This window comes from Chamaea fasciata, unplaced genomic scaffold (genome assembly GCF_029207755.1).
Source record: "Chamaea fasciata isolate MVZ Bird 193981 ecotype frontalis unplaced genomic scaffold, bChaFas1.0.hap1 SCAF_9, whole genome shotgun sequence".
Lineage (NCBI taxonomy): Eukaryota > Metazoa > Chordata > Aves > Passeriformes > Sylviidae > Chamaea > Chamaea fasciata.
The window spans coordinates 15209115-15229370 of record NW_027094094.1 but is presented as its reverse complement, the minus strand read 5'-3'; the positions used below and the strand labels follow the sequence as shown (position 1 = coordinate 15229370).

The 20256-nt window shown below is 38.0% G+C and overlaps 2 protein-coding genes across 5 annotated transcripts in view; one reads left to right on the top strand and one right to left on the bottom strand.

Moving 5' to 3' along the window:
- Positions 1-11552, bottom strand: part of BLNK (B cell linker) — a 92010-nt gene extending 80458 nt beyond the window's left edge. The window contains exons 1-2 of one of the 4 annotated variants that reach the window (XM_066191158.1): positions 11322-11552; positions 3949-4011 (exon numbers count right to left, since the gene is read on the bottom strand). In XM_066191158.1, the coding sequence (XP_066047255.1) occupies positions 3949-4011; positions 11322-11351 (93 nt within the window). In that variant the 5' untranslated portion in view covers positions 11352-11552. Of the gene's footprint in view, positions 1-3948; positions 4012-8565; positions 8821-11321 lie in introns of those variants that run through there. The other 3 variants (XM_066191156.1, XM_066191155.1, XM_066191157.1) reach the window with 3 other exon arrangements.
- The window catches only part of DNTT (DNA nucleotidylexotransferase), a 128927-nt gene that overhangs the window by 17789 nt on the left and 90882 nt on the right, over positions 1-20256 (top strand). Inside the window, exon 3 of the mRNA XM_066191162.1 lies at positions 19463-19570. The gene's annotated coding sequence lies outside the window, so the exon portion shown is untranslated. The remainder of the gene's footprint in view (positions 1-19462; positions 19571-20256) is intronic.

Below are 20256 nucleotides of genomic sequence, written 5' to 3'. Positions count from 1 at the left end.
TTCTCTGGACAAGAGCTGCTTTTTCTCGGTAGCAATGCTGACAGAAATGGATGTCAAAGGACAGGCTCGGTGAGTTGAACCTGACAAGCTCTGGCAGTGTTTTGCGCTGGCAGGGAATCAGGAATCTCCCACAGGAAGACACAGGTTCCATTTTCTAAATATTATTCAAAAATCCCCAGTAGAGGATTTGTGAATAAAATGGCTCTGGTTTTCTCCAGGGCATTCCTATTCCAGCCATGCAATTCAAAACACACTTTGGAAGAGCAAGAAAGAGGAGAAATACATGAAAGTGGTTTAGAATGCATGTCTGACCATTTTTGCTCTGTTTAGATTTCTTTTAGTAAATTTCTATATACAAATCCAATAAGAAAGTCTCCGATTTTCAGTTCTGAAGTTCAAGTAAAACTTCACTGTTTTTTGTATCTTTTTCAAACTGCCACTGAGAATTCAAAACAGAATTAAAAAAAAATCAAACAAGCAACCTACACTTAGAGGGAACTGAAAAGCAGGAGTACAGTGTAGCAAGTTGAGACATTAAAAAGCAAGAGAGAATATAAGGAGAGCTGAGCAATGCAGCTGTGGCTTAATGCTGATTTGCACATTAGGACTAGATTAGCATCACTCAGATGTGACCTGAATAGTGAGTAACTATCACTAGTCTGGTACTATTGATGAAAAATGAAACTGCACGGTACACTTCAGATCTAATATACCACCCTTTTGTGTTTCTACATTCTACAGAAGTGTAAAGGAAGAGCTATTACTTCTAAATTTTTTTGAAATGCATGTAATTTAGTTTCCTATAAAAGTTCAGTTGGATGCTCAGTATGTTTATAAAACAGAATATGGTATTACCATAAAAATGATTGTTTTTTAGCCACCCAAAGGCAAAGAAGTGACCATATAAATGTTGATTATTTCTATTCTGAAGGCAGTCAAATTGATTTAAGGTGTTATGACCAACTTACCACAGATTTTGTGGCCATAATGCCTCCGTGACTCTGAACCCTTTAAACTTCAAAAAGACCTTAGTATTGGTAAATGTTTGGTTCACTTTCAAATAAATGCAGTTTGCATTTGACATGAAGGATTTTGTGCAGGCCAGCTACCTAAGTCGTTTCATGTTGGTTCAGTGGCAGGCTTTAGGATAATTACCTTCTGTGGCATTTCCCCAACATTTGACAACATTCCTCCTTGGAAAAATTAAAAGGGTGTGAGTGTCCTCACTGGAAAACCAGGAAACAAAGGCACATCTGGTGGTGGATTGGTGTTTATATCTCTGATAAAAGTGCAGTGTGCTGGCTGCAGATCTTTTCTTTCCAGGAAAGCTGCTCTCCAGTGCTGCCTAGAAGTGGGCTCGCACTCCCTCTGGATTTTGACACATCTCACTGGCACAGAACACCTGTACTGTGTGTGTTTAAGGTGTCAGTGCTGTAGCAGGGGTTTGGGGCAGGCTGGAGGAGGCACACTGTGAGGAAGGGCTTGTCTGGGAATTGTGAAGGATGGGACAGGTAGGTGTTGGGGTGGCTCCCCTTGGGCTGCCCTCCCTGCCTGCACCGGCACCCAGATGTGCCTTCTGCAGCTGGGATGGAAGAGAATTTTTCTTTACCTTTGCCCGTGCAAAGGTAAAACAGTAACTTGGGTCACTCTGAATGTGCAGTGGGGGAAGCTGACTGTGTTCTCCGGTCAGATACCACAGTGTTGCTTTCTTTATCTGCCAGGCTAGAAGGAATTTTCACTTCTCCAGTGATTCCTAACAGATCTCACAGCAAAACCAGATCTGTATCTAAATATTCATCTAACCTTTGCTAGACACACGGAAAGGTTGCACATGTATTGTGAAATCTACATGTGTGCACAGGGTCTCTGCACACGCAGCAGCAAACTTGCGTTTGCTTTTTAAAAACTATTATGCAAAGGTAAACCTGTCACTTCTATTTAGTAGGTGTCATCAGGCTTGTTCAAGTGTTTTGTTTCAAGGGTTTTGGGCTTAGTTTTTTTCTTGGTTCACTGCTGTGTAGTGATTGATGGCCAGCTTTTCTCTTGTGATTCTAAGCTCAATATCTAAAGGTGATATTGAGCTTGTGTTTAGACTTTGCAGACAGTAGAAGGAAATCATACGCATCTTATAACTGAAGGATAAACTCAAGTGCAAACCCTCAGGTTCTTGCGGAAGACAGTTAACAGGCACATAACAGCTTCAGGACTTGGGGGATTTTTGAATTCTGAACATCTCTACACAGAACAGTAGATCCAGTTAGGGAATCAAGCTATGAGTCATGTAGAAAGAAACTCTTATTTTCTGAGTGGAAATGTCTGACATCTGGTTACTCTGTTGTATATTGCTAAGGTAGCTCTGCTAAGGCTGTGCTTTCTAAAACACACCTTGTAGCAGATAAGGAACATTTAATTTCTGGCATAGTGCAAGCTTGGAATAAAAAAACTGGTTGTTGATTTAATTACTTTTAAGTTAATATATGTGCTAGCTTATACATAGGAGAACACCATCTTACAATTACTCAAATAAGGCTATTAATGATAGCTAAATGTAAGTGTTTGAATTTTTTTTAGCATTGTCATAATTCTGTTTCAAGCATGCAGATTAATCATGTTGACAATGCTACTGAACAATTCAATTAAAGAATATATAAAATTTGTGGGAAAGTTTCTACCAGTGTGTGAGACCTGTGTCATTTTTTCTATAATGACATACAAAATGTATGTTGCTCATTGTATCGCATGTATAATGCCATGTTTTCGGCAGTGCAAAATAATCTTTAAAGGTATTTTGAGGACACTACATAGTTTGGAGAACGTACTAGCAAATGCTTTCATTTTTAATCATACTACTTTTGTATTGCAGACTGTCACCAAAGGTCATCCATTGTTCTCCTTGGTTTTTTCACTTGTGTTTTGAATAGGTTACCACTAACATCTGAAAATACTTCTCAGTCCACTGCTGCTGTACAGCTTTACTTGCAGAGCCACAGGAAGCCACCACATCCACCCTTAGCTTTAACTTCACTGCCTCTCATCCCGTGATGGAGGCTACAGCTCCTTTAGTGATCCAATTTATGATGGATGAACACAATCAGTGTGTATTTGACGGCTTTGTCAGCCCTACTACATTAGTATGAATTGTTGGCGAAACCCAGTTTTACTCTGTGGCCATGCTGTACCTGCAGTCTCATGAATCATGTGGCAGCACTGAAGCTCTTGCTAGCATAAACAGCAGGTATAACTCCCGATACACCCAGGAAACAGTTCTGTTGAGCAATGAATTGCCAAGAAAACATAATATCTCTGCAGTGTATAAATGCACCATAACAATAATTTCACCTTTAAAATAGATTTTAAGGAACTTTTCCTTCAATAGCTACACAAATGGAATTATTGATAGAGGATTTGCTGCAGTTCAAGGAGTTATTTTAGTCCTCTCTCCTAATTATTAATCCTGCACTCAATTAAACACATTCATGCAAAAAATTCTACAGAGGTCAGGAAAGGACATCATCAGATTTTTCAGGTGTTGTTTCTCTAAACTTTTCCTATAAAATTCATGTACAATTCTGTGCTGGTAAACGTTCTTAACCATGCAAGTTTTATAAAAAAGCTTTTACATAAATGATGTCTGTAAAAAATATGTATTGTTAACAAATCCCACAGCCACCTCTTATTTCATGAGATGTCCCCTGCCACACCTATATGCTGATGGCTGATTATATCTGCCCTTTCTCTGGAGCAGGGGAAGGCTGGCTGGGATTTCTTTTGTATAGGGGGATTCCTGGAGTCAGAGGTGTAAATCAACCCACTAAAATGCAAAATCAAAGCAATTGATGAAGTGTGTATAAAAAAGGGAAATTTCAGGTTATTTCCTGCCACTGTAAGGAGTACAATCCCCATGCTGAAATACACCTGAGTAAGAGCCCTTATGGAATATTTGCTTACCAAGAAGTGAGATCCATTCATGCACAGTTTTTCTACAACCACAGCAGATTCAGGCATTCCAAACTGAGGTGAGAAAAAAAGCAAGATTATTACAACAGTATAAAACTTGCATTCATTTGTAAACAAACTAGTGAATATTTCCATGCTGAAGTACTCAGGGTTTGTGGAAATTGTTATACTACTTGACAGGGATAATTATAAAAAAAAGAATTTGAGTAACTCTAATGCTTAGGCAGTGACTTTCGCATAAGAGATAAAACACAGTATTACCTCTTTCTTAGGAAGAAAGATTACAGGGGATAAGGGCTAATGAAATTTTGAATGGAGTAGACAAGAAGAAATTATAAAGCAGCAAATGTCATATAAATGTACCAAGGAGCCCAACAGAAATACTGTGGATTGCTACAGGATAAGAAGCCAGAATTAGAAACTGGTTAAAAGGTATCCTGAGGCAAAAGTTCATCAGTAGCCATGTCATCATCCCACGTGGCTGTTTACCAAGCTCCGATTGCTCTGGTGGCTGCTCAGCTTCAGCACCAGATATTTGGGTTGTGCCTTGCACTTACCATGATCATAGGCATTGCTGTAAAGAATTCAGGTTCAGAAACAGGATTTTTTTTCTGTAATGTAGTTGTGGTAATCATGTTTTTTAACAAAGTTGATGTTGATTATAAATTAAAATGAAACCAGAAATATTACATCTTGAAATAGAACTAACTACTGAATTGGAATTTGGAAAAAAACCCAGACACATCAGATTTTCTACTAAAAAGTGGAAAAGAATAGATCAGGGCTGAAGATGTCCTAAAAATCTTATTGTGTGTTAGATGGCTTGGTGTGGCTTTTAAAAGAAATTAACTATTATGCATGGAAAGTGGCCAAAAAATTCAGAAATCTTTTCTTTAGGGATGTACCGCTCTCCAAATGAGTTTTAGTATTTGTAATGCTTAGATGTAAATGTCTGTATCAAGAGTGACTAAATCAGGTGCTAACAGAGAAATATTAGTGCAATAAGTTCTTCTCATAGACATAGTTATGTGGCTTTCCTAAGATAATTCCATATTTCTAGACCACTTAAAACTGATTATGCTTAAACAGTCAATGTGTATTTTATCTACTTTTTGATATGAAAATGTCCTATTCAGACATGTATTCATATATTTTTTGCCTCTTAGATGATATGCCTCGGTTTATAATTTTTTTTCTACTATCATTGGGAAGGTCCTGCTTGTTTGCAATACAGAATAGACCACAATTCAAAGGAGCGAGTTGGTGTGGTTGTTGGACCAGTGGCTGGATTGTGTTAATTTTCCATCAGTTGCACTGGTGTTGGTGGAGGGGCAAAGAATCAAGGCTATGCACTCTCTGCTTCTCTTGGTTTTTGCCCGTCTATTTCTAGTTTCTACCTCTATCTCCAGTCATGGGGTTGATGAGCTGCTTTTGAGCTTTGCCTTATGCTATTAACCAAGTTTTCACGTAAGGGAAAACTTGTTCTTTTTCCATGGTTGATGCATCAGGCAAGTGGGTGTCTTGCTGCTGGTGTTTAGTGATGACCATGGAACATTTAACTTTCTTGAGTTTGGGTTAACTTTTCTTACAAGTACATGAAGATCAGTACTAGTAGAGGGACCAGACTATATGGCAAATGGAGGCTAGGTAGATAAACTCGGAGCACAACATGGAATATTTCAGTGTTGTTGCAATTGCAGCATAGATACAAGGTGACAGTGAGGCACTGGCTAACAAGTCTCCATTACTAACCGCACTTATTTATGAGGGAAAATGCAAAATCTGTGTGGTTAATTCTTATTTAGTAGTTAAGGTATTGATTTTATACAAAATGTCTTTCATGAGGCCGGAAACACTTTGCAGAATGGCTAGTTAAGAACTTTTGTATTTATGACACAAAAAAATCTATATCATTAAGAACTTTAAATTTAAGAAAAAACTAAAATTGCATGGTACATATGTGCATACCCATTTTACATATATATTGTAGCACCAACATGAGTATACCTCTTCTAGAAAGCCCAGCCTCAGTCACAGAACATGGAAGCTGATATTACTTTCCTGAAGATAGGTGTATTGTTTTCTGTTCAGTGCTCACTGCTTGTCGATGTTGTGTACCTGTACTGCATACTACTCAAAACCTCCTCTGAACCCAAAATGATTTCTTTTAAAATCTGTACTGTTCTACAGCACTCTTTATTGTCCTTTATTGCTTCAGAAACACTAATAACTGCTTTTTGTGAGACCACTCTGACATGAAAACTTAATTTCTAAGGGGAGTTGAGGTGTATGAGAAATAAAACAACACAGTATCCAGGGGGTTTTGATACCTAACTATAACTGTTTAGATCTAAGAGATATAAATGTATATCTGCATAGCAAATATTTTACCATTTTTACCTTCCGAGCAGAGATGCCACTGTGGTTGTAGCTCTTGCCTCCCACTGCTGCAAGTCAAACACTTGGGAAATGTCTTTTTTTTCTGGGTAATTGCATATCTTCAGGTAAAAGTGTTGTTCTGGGGCAGTAGCAGGGCCTGATATTTTAAGGCAGAATTAAATCAACAGTACTATGTATTTGTTCTCTGGCTTTCAGCCAGCCCTGGCCTTGTGCACCTTATGATTTCTGTAAGGCATAGAATAATGCAGAAACAGGCTGGTTTCTCTGCATTGGCAGGTTTTGTGAATGGAAAAGGTAGCTTGTGAAGAACCTGTTACAGGCTCTCATGATGTATATGTGAAAGTTGGGAAATTCAGGCTATGCAGGTAATCCTAGTTCTGGCATATTTTGGTGCTTGTTTCTTATCCTTAAAAGCCTTTTTTAAGGGTTCATGCACATGTATGGCCAGTGTTAGGCCCCCAGCATGTGGTCTGACTCTGGAAATGATGGAGTAGCTGGTGCTGAGGCTCTCTGCAGTGCTGGCAGTGGGAGCTGACAGCTCTGTCCACAGAGCCCACAGGCAAGTGGCTGGGCCAGTGTTTGATACACAGGATGGCCAAGTACTTAATGTAGTTATACCGTAGTAACTGGTTTGTTTGGCTGCTTTTATCAGCGTTGTGAGTGTAAGCATAGGCATTAACAGCTTTTTACAAAGTTGGAGGACTCACTGCTAACAAGTATGAAGCCAGTAGTTTTGGTGGGGCTGTAGTCTCCCTGGAAGCCTCTGAGTTGTTGAACAATTGTTATTAATTTTCTGTCTTGTATTCTGCATAGAATTGCAGGGTACTTTGAAAGCATTCTCACTTCTATAAATTAGCCTGATTTCCTTTAAGCTGAAAAGCTTTGAGCTAATTAATCCTCTGAGTAGCTGTTCACAGTACTAAGTTCACAGCTTAGCTGATCCATTACCTTTATGGCAGGAATTAATTCCATGGTAGAGGTTAGCTTGCTCAGTGTGGGACCAGTGGTCCACCTGTGCTGCAACTCCACTGTTAAACTGTTTGTGGCTTTGTTGTCTTTTTATTTTTTTGATTGTATATGAATAAGCATATGTATTTATATACAGGCAAAATGAAAAAAAAAATAATAATACAGAATGATCATTTTATACTGTGGCCTACTTTTTGTGTATGGCTACATGTGGCTAAATGTGGCTACAAATGGACTCCTGTGGGAAGACTTTATAGCATTATTATTTTCCTTGAGAAAGATTGGATGTTCCTTCAGTTGAAAAGGATGAGAAACCTTAATGAGCATAAATTGCCACTGTTGGTGTGAGGAAGGTACTGGAAAAGATTAGTGCCCTTACAGTTAGAATTAGGGAAAAACACACACACAAAAAAAGTCTTATATACAAAATTATATAGAGTAACTTGCATAAAAACAAGCAAAAGGGATATAAAATGAGATTATACATCCAATTGCAGGAATGGACTTTAGAAGTTACTGGTAGAACTCTTAAACCTGAGCCACAGTATTGATTAAGGTATAAGGAAAAATGTAATAAAAAAAGGCTGTATCATGGAGGATATATTTCATATATGAGAGGAGATTAGTAAGATAGTGAAAGATGTCTGAAAATTAGCTTGGAATACTTTGTGCAATTCAGGTCATTTTAGATATCATAGAAAGGACCTTGTAAAACAAAGAAATACACAAGCCAACAAAGTAATGCCTCAACCCTCCCCAAAGCTCAAGTACATTAAATTTAAACAACATCTAGCAACTACTGTGTGTATATATGCGTTGAGAAGAAAAGATGAACGGTAGGTTCTTATTGACATGCTATAAATTTAGAAGCTATATTCAAATATAAAACTAGACATCCTTCTCTGAAATGATTATTTGATTATTTCTTCCGAGCAGGAAATAAATTCGGGCACGACATACCTCTTCTCTTATAAGAAATATTCCTGTGAGAAAGCATTTTTTGTATGGTTTGTAATGTTGGAGATCTTAGCTTCTACCATGAATTAGATTTCTATAGAAAACAGGAGACTACCAAAAACCTCAAGTTATTTTATTAAGTGATGACTAAACTATTTTTAGAACTTTTAAATATTTGTGCTCAATATAGGGTAAGATATCTGGTTTTCAAGGATAAATCCAGTGTTTCTGCTAGCTGAATATAGAGTGAACTCTCTAAAGACTTACATAAAGATTCAGTACCTGTCTTAAGAGATCTGCAACTTGAGAAGCTGTCCAGCTCTCAAACTCCTCTTGAGATGGCAGTTTTGTGGTCATGCTTCTGTCCAGGGGGAAAGACTTGATCTGCATGAGTAATACCGAACTCTTGCTTTGCTGTTTTTTACTGATGTAGAAATCCGAGGAGGAAGTCCTTTTTGCAACTTTTTTCCTGTTTGCTCACTTAAAGTGACCGCCTGTAAAGGGTGATTTAGGAAGTACCAATGTTCTTCTGTGAGTGACTCCAGTAGAAGGAAACTGGTTGTTATACCAACATATGCACCTGTCATTACTGAAGATGTTGAAGTGTCTCGTCTGCTATCCTTAAAATTTTCCTGCATGTATTTTTACTGTTAGAGTGACTGACGGGTCAGCTGTTGCCAGTGAATACCTTTTTGCTGTTTTCTGACTTGCCAAAACACTGAATCTGGCAAAACTCAACTCCCAGAATTTTGGAAATAAGATTGAAGCTCTTGCATCTTAAATTTGGCCTGCTCAGAAAAACCTTTGAGGTGTTAGGCTGGCATATTATGAAAAAAATATGTTGAATTTCATAGGGTTTTGTAGTGTTCAACGTTTCATAATGTTGGCCGTGAGCATTTCCAACAGGGCACCATCTTCCTGGATGACAGGAGGCAGAAATACTCTTTCCACTGTATGCAGGACCCGAAGAGAGAGCTGCATGTATTCCTTAAGAAATTTTGCTTGCCTGGTTTGAGTGCAGGAGTGATTTTGTCAGTTGTAGAATCTTCCTGTATTGTGAAGGTTGGAAGCAGCTGGGTAGGAGATGTGTGAGTTACAGGTTTAATGGCTTCTTACAGGAAACACCAAAATAACAGATGGCATCAGGTGTGAAACAGGAATAACATGAAGTGCAGATATTTATGTGGTACAGGCTATTTGCTTACTGAGTAGGTGTAAGCATTCCTAGTTCAGAACACCTCAAAGGCAAATTAAAAACAGTGCTTTAAGAATTTTGCAGTTTAGTGCCTGCTGCCAGCTGTACCTGCTCCTTCTGCTCTCATTGCCTATCAGACCGGGAGCGTTTTCTGAGGTACTGAGGTGCAAGGAACTGCCCCTGGCTGCCAGCTGTCCTCTGCTGTCACCTTCCTGCGCTGCCTGGTGGCTGCAGGGTGAGCTGCGCGCTGCCCTGCCGGCTGCCCCGCCTTGCTGTGCCCCCGCATCCTCCTTCTCCTACCCGCTTTCTCGGCTTCCCTCAACACTAAATTGTGGCCAGCTCTTCTGTGTTGACATTGCTTTAATTTGTGTTCCAGGCTCTTAGAACAGTACCCTTAAAAGGCCGGTGTTTGTGCAGTCCACCTCTCTCCACTGAACGAGGCAGATCTGCTTGGGAAGGTGGTGCTCAGTTTTGTGTTCCCAAAGGGGCTGCAGCACAGGTGGTTCAACCAAAGGGACTGTAAGAATTATTTTTCCATTTGTGTTTTAGTCAAGAGTTTAGTTTAGACAAGAGGGGGAAAATAAAGGGGACCAGGGACGTGCAGAGGCTCATCTGGGATCCTGCATCTCATCCCTTGTTGCTGATGTTGCCCTTGGCTCCACTGATGCTGTAGGTTTCTGTCCTTAGGTGTGTGTGACAGAAATGGAGAATATTGTCATGTGCTTTCACTTGCTTTCTGTTACCCTCAAGGGGATTATCTCAAGCATTATTGGCTGGAGAACCCCGAATTTGAGAACTGTTTCTACTTACTACTCTCATACTTCTGGTTCCTCTCTGTAATGTATTACCTTCTGTGGTGTGATAAACCCAAATAAATATGTGCACTTGAACACATGTTGGCTGTGAGGGCCGTGGTGGGGCGAGTTCTTGAGCCGAATACTGCTTCCAGACTTCCCCAGATAAAGACAGGCCACAGAAATGGTTTCTTTCCAAACTTTCAGGTGCTTACATAAAATTCTGAAGCAGATTGTAGATACTCGAATGTGAAACAGCACTAGCCTAGGGCAGGTCAGGCTCGCTTGCTACTTGAAAATACCCTGGAGCCTCCTGATCTGCTGTGAACCTTGGCAGGCTTAAAAATGTATTTAGGTACCTGTGCAGAGAGTAATCTGCTATTTTAAAAACTTGTGCCTTGCTGGAGACATTAACACTTTTAGTCTGTGCTGTTTACAATTTCACTCCTCAGAAAAAAGGTAGAAATCTGATTCTATATATTAGGAATTTTTTTTTTTTAAAGCCCTAATGAAAAAGGACATCTAGCACTTGAGAACTACCAAATTTCAGAGGAATCTAAAGGTGTCCATTTTATACACCGGGTGTTTTGTCCTCTAAAGAGAAATTCATTCCCATACTGAACCTGTATATCAAGCAGAATTAACACATCTTTACACTATATATTGGCAAAACTCATTTCTTCAAATCTGTAATGTACAAGCAACATAAACAACAAGTTTTTGCAGGCTACAGAAAGCAGTCTAAAAACTGTTTCCTCGATCATACCACTGGCATTTCTTACTAAATACTCTCTATATGTTCATGAACATAAACACTAAATCTGTTAAACTTATCTCAAAACTTTTGAAGTCAAGTTCGTCTTTGCAAAACCCCGTAGCAGCTGCAAGCAACTTGTGTTACTGGATGTAACATTAGAATACTACCCCGGGAAAATATACTTGAGCAAAATAGGTCAATGAAATATTACTGTACAGAAAATATGCACCACTGTCCCTGTTTGTTTTTTTTCCCCATTTTACACAAAAATAATGAAAGTAACATGACTTACCACATACTCTTTTTTTTCTCCCAGGAACATATGTTGGAGTTGATTCCAAATAAGTTAAAGGAGCAGTTTCTCATGTCTGCTCTTCCTCCTTAAACTGTCCCATATGTATTTTGTTGTTGTTAGTGTGATTGACAGGCTTGGCATTCATGGTGGGTGGGAGAAAAACATTCTTAAAGCAAAAAGCTAGAATCTACTTATCATCTAAATAAGTCTATGAGGAATGTTGGAAAATGAAGTCTTGCTTACAGCTATCTGTCTAGAAGTTTGATAAAAGTCTTGCTAATTGGTGTGGTCTTTTTTTTCTTTTTCTCATTTAACAGGAAATAAAAATAGCAACAGGATCAACAGAAATCACTGAGTCTGAAAGGGACCTGGAGAGATCTTGGCAGGGCTTCAGCAGAGAGGCAGGATCAAACACAACTAGAGGAAATTGGGTCAGTCTTGGAAATTAGTTCAGTAATCCATTTTTTAAACTGAATTCTTGGGGATGCATCAGATTCACCATGTCCTTAAGTGAACAGCAGGAAGAAGATCTAGAATAAATTTTGTACTCTGCTGCTGGAGGGAGCAAAAGGAGATGTTTGTAAGGATAATTGCTGCCTAAGCACCAGATGGGCTTGACTAGGACATCCTGCTGTTACTGAAGGAGAAAACACAGTTTCATGAGCATTTGTTCATAAGTAGCAGTTTGGGAAACTCTTGTTAAGTCTTTTCCCTTTCAGCACACTCTTCAATTTGACTGTATCTTACTGAAAAATGAGGTGTCTAAAGAGGCCCCAGTATGCTGTTTATCCCATGGAAACCACCTCTGGCTCAGTAATATCCTGCTAGCCTTTAGGAGTATGCTTGTTATGCAGGACCCATATTATCAACAAAATCCTAAATACGGTTAAGACCCGGACAAACTGCTGTGGAACTCTACTTGAAATACTCTGAGTTTGGAAGTGATTCACAGGATATGTTCTCAATGAGAGTCAAATAATCTCTTACAACAAACAGTGTTTCTCTAGTTTGTATGTGATGATTTTTATGTGGGGCCTTATTAAAAGCATCCGTGTAATATGGGCTTCGTGCTCCTTATCTAGGTAGCTATCATAATGAGGAAGGAAATGAGACTGGTTTGACACAGTTCCTGAAAAGTGAGTTTTTACTGCAAAAACAATTTATAGGTATGTTGAGGCCCAATATTTACATTGTATATTAGTGAGAATTGCAGTTGGGCAGGCTCTTCTCTAGTTTGCTCTCCTTCCCCCATGATGTTCAAGGGGAAATATTTGCCCTATAGATATATGAGGTATGAAAATGCTGTTTCAGAGTCTTGATTTTCCTTTGTGACTGAAGTAGATTTTTTTTTTAATGATTTTGGTAAGTTCATTAAGGAGTTCTTCAGAAGCCAAAGAGAGTTGCACCTGCCTAAGAACTTCATGGATCTTTGCCAATCTCCTTATTTTCTGTCACAGTGTTTTCCTCCATCTTTGTTTCTGTGAGAGCATTCAGTGTTGTAGCAGGGAGAATCACAGGACATAATATATCCATGTTTGTCCAAAAGTTATGAAAATCTTCATATTATGAAATGGGCATGTGGGTTTTTTCTGCGTCTGTTGCTCTAGATTTGGTATGTGGCATTTCTTGGGATCACAAAAGACTGAGAGCCAAAGAAGACTCAAATGGAAAAAAAAAATGAAAACAAACCCCAGACCCCCAGAATTTGCTGAGAATTGTTAGTACCATTGCTACACCAAGGCTGTGAACTGATTTGAAACCTTTAAATCACTTCCACTATATACAATTTGCTGCCCTTTTTTCTTTATTTCAGTTATTCTTCAATCCGTTTCTGGGGCATGTAATTTCAACTGATTTTTAATTATTGCTGAATGCTGAGGGATCCTGTTTGCATGTTTTGTCACAGAGGAGGGATACATGACATAAACCCCATTGTCTCAAGGACTATTGCTCTTTGTGTTGTTATTCAACCTTCTGAAATCTTCTGATATGGCTTTTCATTGTTAGTTTGACCTTCTCTTTGGATCTAGGAATAGATTCAGCTGTTATTCTACAGAGCTTTGACACAACGAACCATGCATTAAAAATGTACTTATTCTCATAGGTATTTGTTTGTAGCCTGGATTTTGCACCTAATTTTCTTTATCTTTTCAAAAATTCATGTTTTAAACTAGTACTATAAAACATAACAGTAATAAAACCACAACCTGCTACAAAAGTGACATTGTTCATTAGAAATTCTCTTTGATTTTTTTGAAGGCTGGAATTGATGCTGTAGTGCTTGGTTGTGATATCCTTTGCAAGTGCTCAGTATTCTTTGCTGTTTAGCGGAGCCACTTTTTTGATTATTATTCTTTTGAACACATTGGTAAAACTTGCTGTCTGTTCCTCTAGATTCATATGCTGACTTGTATAATTTGAACTTCAACTTTATATAGTTTCTTTATAAAACCTTTCCTTTGAAATTCATCTGTGTTGACTCTTCTGATAAAATATGGAAAAATGTGTATGAACAGATTTCCATCTGGCAAAATTTTATTCACTAAAACCTAGTGAGTAAATTTAAAACCAGAAAATCAGTATCATTACAGTGTTTTGTCTTATTTAAGTAAAATTCCTAGGCAACTTAAATTTGAAATGCTGTGGGTGATGCTTGTTTTAATTTTTTTTATTATTCTCTGATGGATTTTGTTAGTATAATGAATTCTTGTTTAACCACTATTGATTTTTTTGAGGCTTGAGCATTGATATATGCAGAAAGTATTTTACCATACCCATGACACTTGATACGAAATAAATGGAAAAATGTCAAAGTAATACTTCAGCTCTCAGTGGGCATCACTGCATGGTATTTTCCAGTGGAAGATCTCAGCAATGTATATTGTACAATACAGTGCCATGGTATGTTATGGTACTGCATAGTAATGTGTCTGTGATTCTGACATGCAGATTTCCTTCAAAAACTTGTACCAGGTGAATTCTCAAAGATCAGAACTTCCATTCTCCCACTTATTTAGAAGAACTGAGATAAAACTGGACAGGATAAATAACTGGATGTGGGGAACAGGACACTGTGAACCCAGGACGTTTCTGTAGGACAGAAGGAGGCTGAGGGGAACTGGCTAAATGTTATAGAGAGGAGGGAGAGCCTGAGAACAGAATCTGCAGTTTAAGGTTGTTTGGGCAAGGTATTTATTGCTTATTGTCACAAAGACAGCATGTGGAAGGAAGGAAGGAAAGGAGCAAGAAGTGATTGTTTTGGGAGGACCAAAGGGTTCAGGGAAGCATGCTATTCACTATTCAAGAGGGAGAGGGTGGAGCGTCAGGGAGAGCTGGCCAGCATCCAGATATTGTTTGGACCAGAAATAAGCAGACCTCCTCTCCATTTCAAATCAGCAGATCCCTGCAAATGAAGTTGGGAAAATGAAGTTCTGAGCCTGTTAAATAAAGGCAGACAAAAGGAGGAATTCCAATGAGAAATGAGAGCTTAGAGATGTATTGAGAAATAGATAGACGATAGAGAAATTGAAGAGATTGACAAAGGGGGAGAGGGTTTTAGAGGTGGAAGGGTACAAAGAGTAAAGAAAAGGAGAAAGGAGACAAGTTGTATAAATAGAGAGTGTTTCTCAAGGTTTTTGGATTCATAAATAGGGCTTTTACATGTCTTCTGTCCTCAGCCTGCTGACATAGATATAATCTAATGAGCAGAGTTTATTTGACAGTCAACAGAGAATATGGTAAAATCTCAATAAGAAGGACCTTGAAAGCTGAGAGACCTATTTTTTTTTTAAAATTCTGACTGCATTTGGAGAGATATCAAAAAGATATTTCAAGAGATACTATGTTTATGTTAATAAATTGTAAATGAAAAAGCTCTCAAGAACAAAATGACAAACTACTTTTGAATTTTTCTCATTTGACTCACAAAACTTAAACTCAGTAATTTCATAACCTTTTATTCTAGATCATTTTATTAGCTTGGTTTTGTATATCATTTAAGTAATGGTAACGTTGCTGAACATCTATCACCATGATGTTAAGTGAAATCATCTCTAGTTAAAATGCTTTCATGATTACAGGAGAGATGGGAAAGGAAAAACACTCAGTGATTGATTGTTTCCTATACCAAATGTAGAGGAGTCTTTTTACTGTTATATGCTAAATAAAGCCAGAGTTTGGTGTGCTTATGTCAATTCTCTTTTCATTTTTCTTGTGAACTTTTGTCAACCTTCCTCTCATACCTTTAGCATCTCCAGTTCCATTGTCACAGAGATACTCGAGAAAAACTGTGAATTCTCTCATGGGTATTTTCTTTGCACCGTGCCGAAGTGCCTTGTAGAATCAGCGACAATACAAAGTTATTCTGTTTATTCTCTTCTCTTTTCTAAAGCCAGCCATCCTAATCACGTTGGTTTCTTTCCAAGGAAATATGTGTTGCCTATTGGAAATACGCTGGGGGGGATTTTGTTGTACCAGGTGGAATCAGTGGGAATGAGGGTAGTAGCTGACTGCTGCTTGTGTTGGTACCATTAAAGTGTATCTCAAGACTTTTTTGCCGTTCCTGGGGAATGTACTAGGAAATGTTTGCCTCAGTATTCATTCATATTGGAAACTTATGGAGGATACTCCAGTAGCATTTCTCTTGTGTGTTGTTTCCTCTGATAAGCTTTTGAGGGGTCTGGATATGAGGTGTTTTATATGCATCCATCTACTGACAGCATTATAAATATTGCATTTCTGACCTTCAGATTTTCTCTTTTGATCTCTGGTTAAATGATATATTTGCTAGTTTGACACTGCTGACATTCTGTCTGTTTGGTCTAGCATTGTTATACCATGATTCCTTGTGATCCCATTGTCATGGGAATGATATATCTCAAATGATGAATATACTTTGAAGCAATGTGGGGAATAAAAAATCACTGGCTAAACTGCATTTGCAAGAAGAGTTTTTATTATAAAATTCCCACTTCAGTTTACAGTGTAAATTATTTACCTAATGTTGATGTATTTAACACTGCTGTTTTATCAGATAGTATAAAGGGGGATAAGCTAATATTTGGGTGGATAGTAAATGTCTTAATTATGGTTTTTAGCAGACTTTTCCCTTACTTTTGTTTTTCCTTGCACTGCATTGGGCAAATCTGTGTTTGCATGACAATAGTAGTAGAAATTGAAGCTTCCAGTTTCCCACAGGGATGAAGGCTTCATTTCTCTAGAAATATTCTCTTCACTAGAACTGGTGAATATTAACTTCACTTCTAGAGAAGTGAACCATCTACTATAGGAAGTGAGAAAGAGAAGAAATCACTACAAAAATTTGCACTCTAGTATAATGTTTTTCTTATGCTTAAGTTTTTGAACACCTCAAAAGCAGTCCTACCTTAGAATTCCATGCCTGTTTTCAAAAGTTGATTGGAAGTATGATGTGAATAAAGACTTGGTAATGTTACCTGCATTCTTGATAAATTGAAGTCTGTTTAGATTCAAGTATTTTATGAAAAGTCAGTGGGAGCTTTTTATGCATAACCTTCATGTCCTTGTTCCTTTGTTATTAAAATGAAATGAGAACTTTAAGAAAAAAAAGCTGACAATAAATGTCAGGCTGATAAAAACCTTACCACTGACCTTCAAAGCAATGAGATTTGACTGTGATATGGTTATCCACTGAGGCCAGAAGTTACAAATCAGATGATGCAGTGATGACTTTCATCCTCTGGAACGTACATGTTCTGCATAACATCCCATGCCTCATTTGTCACCTCTTTTCCACTGTCCAGAGCATGATCTATTATTTCTGCTTGCAATTTTGCATTTCTCCATTGCTGGCAGACTACAGCAGACAATTGAATTCCCTGGCAATTCTCTCCTCTTTTTCACCTGTGCCCCAGTTCATAATGCTTCATATGCTGTCCTGTATATGTGGCTGGCACAAATGAGTGCAAAAGCTATGGGAACATACACTGGCCCTGATACACCTGTATCAGCAAAATAAATTGAAATGGCCCATAGCTTATAACAGATTAGAAGTTATTTAATGTCCTAGTAAAATTGCTTTTAACTGTATTCATCTCCACTCTTTCCTGTTGACTAGGATGGCCGACCTTTAGTTGGGATTTCAGGCACAGAAATCATTTTATTGTTTAGAGTTAACATTCTGTCACAGTGTGTGCTGCAGGCACTCTGACCCAGTGTCCCTGTTGCATCACTGACATGATGCCATCAGTGTTGCTTCACTGGCCAGTCCAGCTTTTGGATTTCTATTGACAGTTTGCGGAGTGTCATCAGCTTCAGTCGTGTCTTTCTTTCTGGTGTTAAAGTAAGCTCAATAACATATAAGGGACTATAACTATCAAGTAATCTTCAGATTGCACCTGGAAAGACTCACAATCACTGACTCATTAAATAATTTCTTTTTTTTTTACTGAGGATCATACTCATCTTTTTTTCCCCCATAATTTTATCTATCAAGACTTCATAGATCCAAAGGGAAGCTTGAATTGAGGTATTGAAAGATTTAAGTGTCTTATGAACTGAGGTTCTGCTCTGGATGGACTGAACTCAGGAACTTCATGATACTATAAATAATTATTTTCATTTTCCTTTTTATTCTCATAACAGTTGAATTGCACTCAGCTCTCTTAACTCTTGCTGTTTCTCACAGCATGCAAACCCCTGTGAGTCAATACTTTCTGTAAGAGCAGAACAGCAGGAGAGAAAGGCCAGAAAGAATGCAGTATTTTTTGTGAGAGTTTTCTTAGATCAGTCTACTTCAGATTTTTTATCTGTATCCCAGGAAACCTGAGAGCCCAGATACTTGCTTGTCAAACTAAATAGGCTGAAACACCTCTCCTGCATAAGTGTGGTTAAGAATCTTTAAGAAGGTGAGGAATATTCTAGGAGGGATATGGTGACCAACTTTGGCTGTGTCTCTGAAAGACTGGCTTTCGCCTTGCTACTGATACAAATCAGACTGGAAAAAAGACCAGACCCCTCTGTTCGATGTGAGCCAATATATTAATTCATAAGGATTGCCTTCCTGCCTCCTATTTTTTCCCCCTGAGTTTCTGTTAATTTGTCTGCTTTTAGATTGCAAACTCCCTGTGGGAGTGGGGTCTTTCTCCCCTTCTTGAAAGATTACAAACTCCTCATAAACGAGGTGATTCTGTTGTGGAAAAGCAGCTTTCTGTGTCTGTTCACTCTGCCTGAAAGACAGAGCTTTCATATTTATGGTGTTTAATTCTCTAACAAAAACATCCTTACTTATACTGCCTATAACTATTAAGAAAATAAATTACAGTTATTTCCCACTATGAGCTCCAGTTTTAAGACCTCAAAAGTATTTTGTGTAACTGCATATAGAAGAGTCCCAGAACACCTGCCTTACAAAAGGAGATTCTGTTCAAATAAAATCAGTTTCAGAAAGAGCACAGTTGAAATTCAGCATTTTGCATAAAATTTCAGTGCTATTTGATAGCTTCATAATAGTAGAATTCGGGAGAAATGTTGAACAACTTTCCCTGTTTCAGAAGGTATCACCTCCTTTAAGACTTAGTTGTAAAATTTTTGCCTGATAGAGGAGCTTTGGTTTTTGGATTTAACATTATTTGGAAAATTTGAAAAGAAAAATCAAGTAAACTTCTTGAATGGAGATGACACCACTCCATTTGTTCACAGAGGAGATGAAAATAATACTGGGAACCACTTGTCAAATGTTATATAGAGTTTCACTATTGAAGCTTGATTTTTTGTGAGGGGATTTTAGTAGGTTTTGCCAATTTCACTAGTTGATTTTATCCTTTGTATTGTTTGTGCACTTTGAGTGTTCTACTAAATATTCTAGACAATTTTTTTTTGCATTAACTCCCACAGAATATGCTGCAGAAAATTATTAATCTGATTATTTTGTTTAGATATCTAAATTGCAAATCCATTGCAGATAAAGCCATTCATTTTTATAAATGGAATAAGCAAGGATAAAAGCACTTTCTGAAAGGATGCCTTTTAGTGAACTGTTTTATTAGAATGACCCCAGGACCACACAGTTAAAGTTCAGGGAGAAGAACTTGAATCAAATGAAGGGCTGTTTATTTCCAGGGAGGATCTTAATCCTTAATGTGCTTTGCTTAATGTTTCAGGATCTTCTGAGGGAAGTTAGTGCTTGCTGTTGTTTGAAGTTACCAGCTGAATTCTGAAGACTTTGCAAGAGAGCAGAGAATTTGCTGGACTGACACAGCACAAAGGAGGTGAAATTATATCACTGTTAATGAATGTTTTTCAGCACATTTTGAGAAGATGAGTTGGTGTTAAAAAGAAGTGAAGAGGATTGATGGTAACTATGCATTTTACTCTTTGAATGACATTTCAGATTAAAAATACCAACACACTTTCCCCTCTTTAAGCATGATGAGGACATAGTAGAACAGGGAAGGTGTACTAACACAAACTGGACTGAGGAATAAATTATTGCAGTCAGTTACAGCAGGTGAGAGACCCTGTGTGTTTTCAGTCACTAATAAGGTGAAAACAAAAACCAGGAAAGATTTCCTGAATGGTGAAAGGCATTTTAAGTTGGATAGATTTTTATCTAGGGCAGCAGGTCTTATATAAGGTCTAACTAGTAAAGTTTTCTTCTAAGAGATCAGCACAATGAAGTTGCAAATCCATGTTGAAATAAACTGCTTGATTTGAAGAACAAGTACTGAACTTGGAGGTGAAAGATATTCTCCCCAAATATACACGGAGAATAGGTGCCAGTGCCACATACACACACTGTACAGCTTTTTCCCACTTCTTCAGGAAAATACAGTGAATACCATTTTAATTAGATTTCATTTCAGCGTTCTACATTTGGTTCTTACAGGATTAACAAACATGATTTCAAATAAGTCACTGCAGTGGCAAGTCTCCTAACAACAATGTTTAGATATAT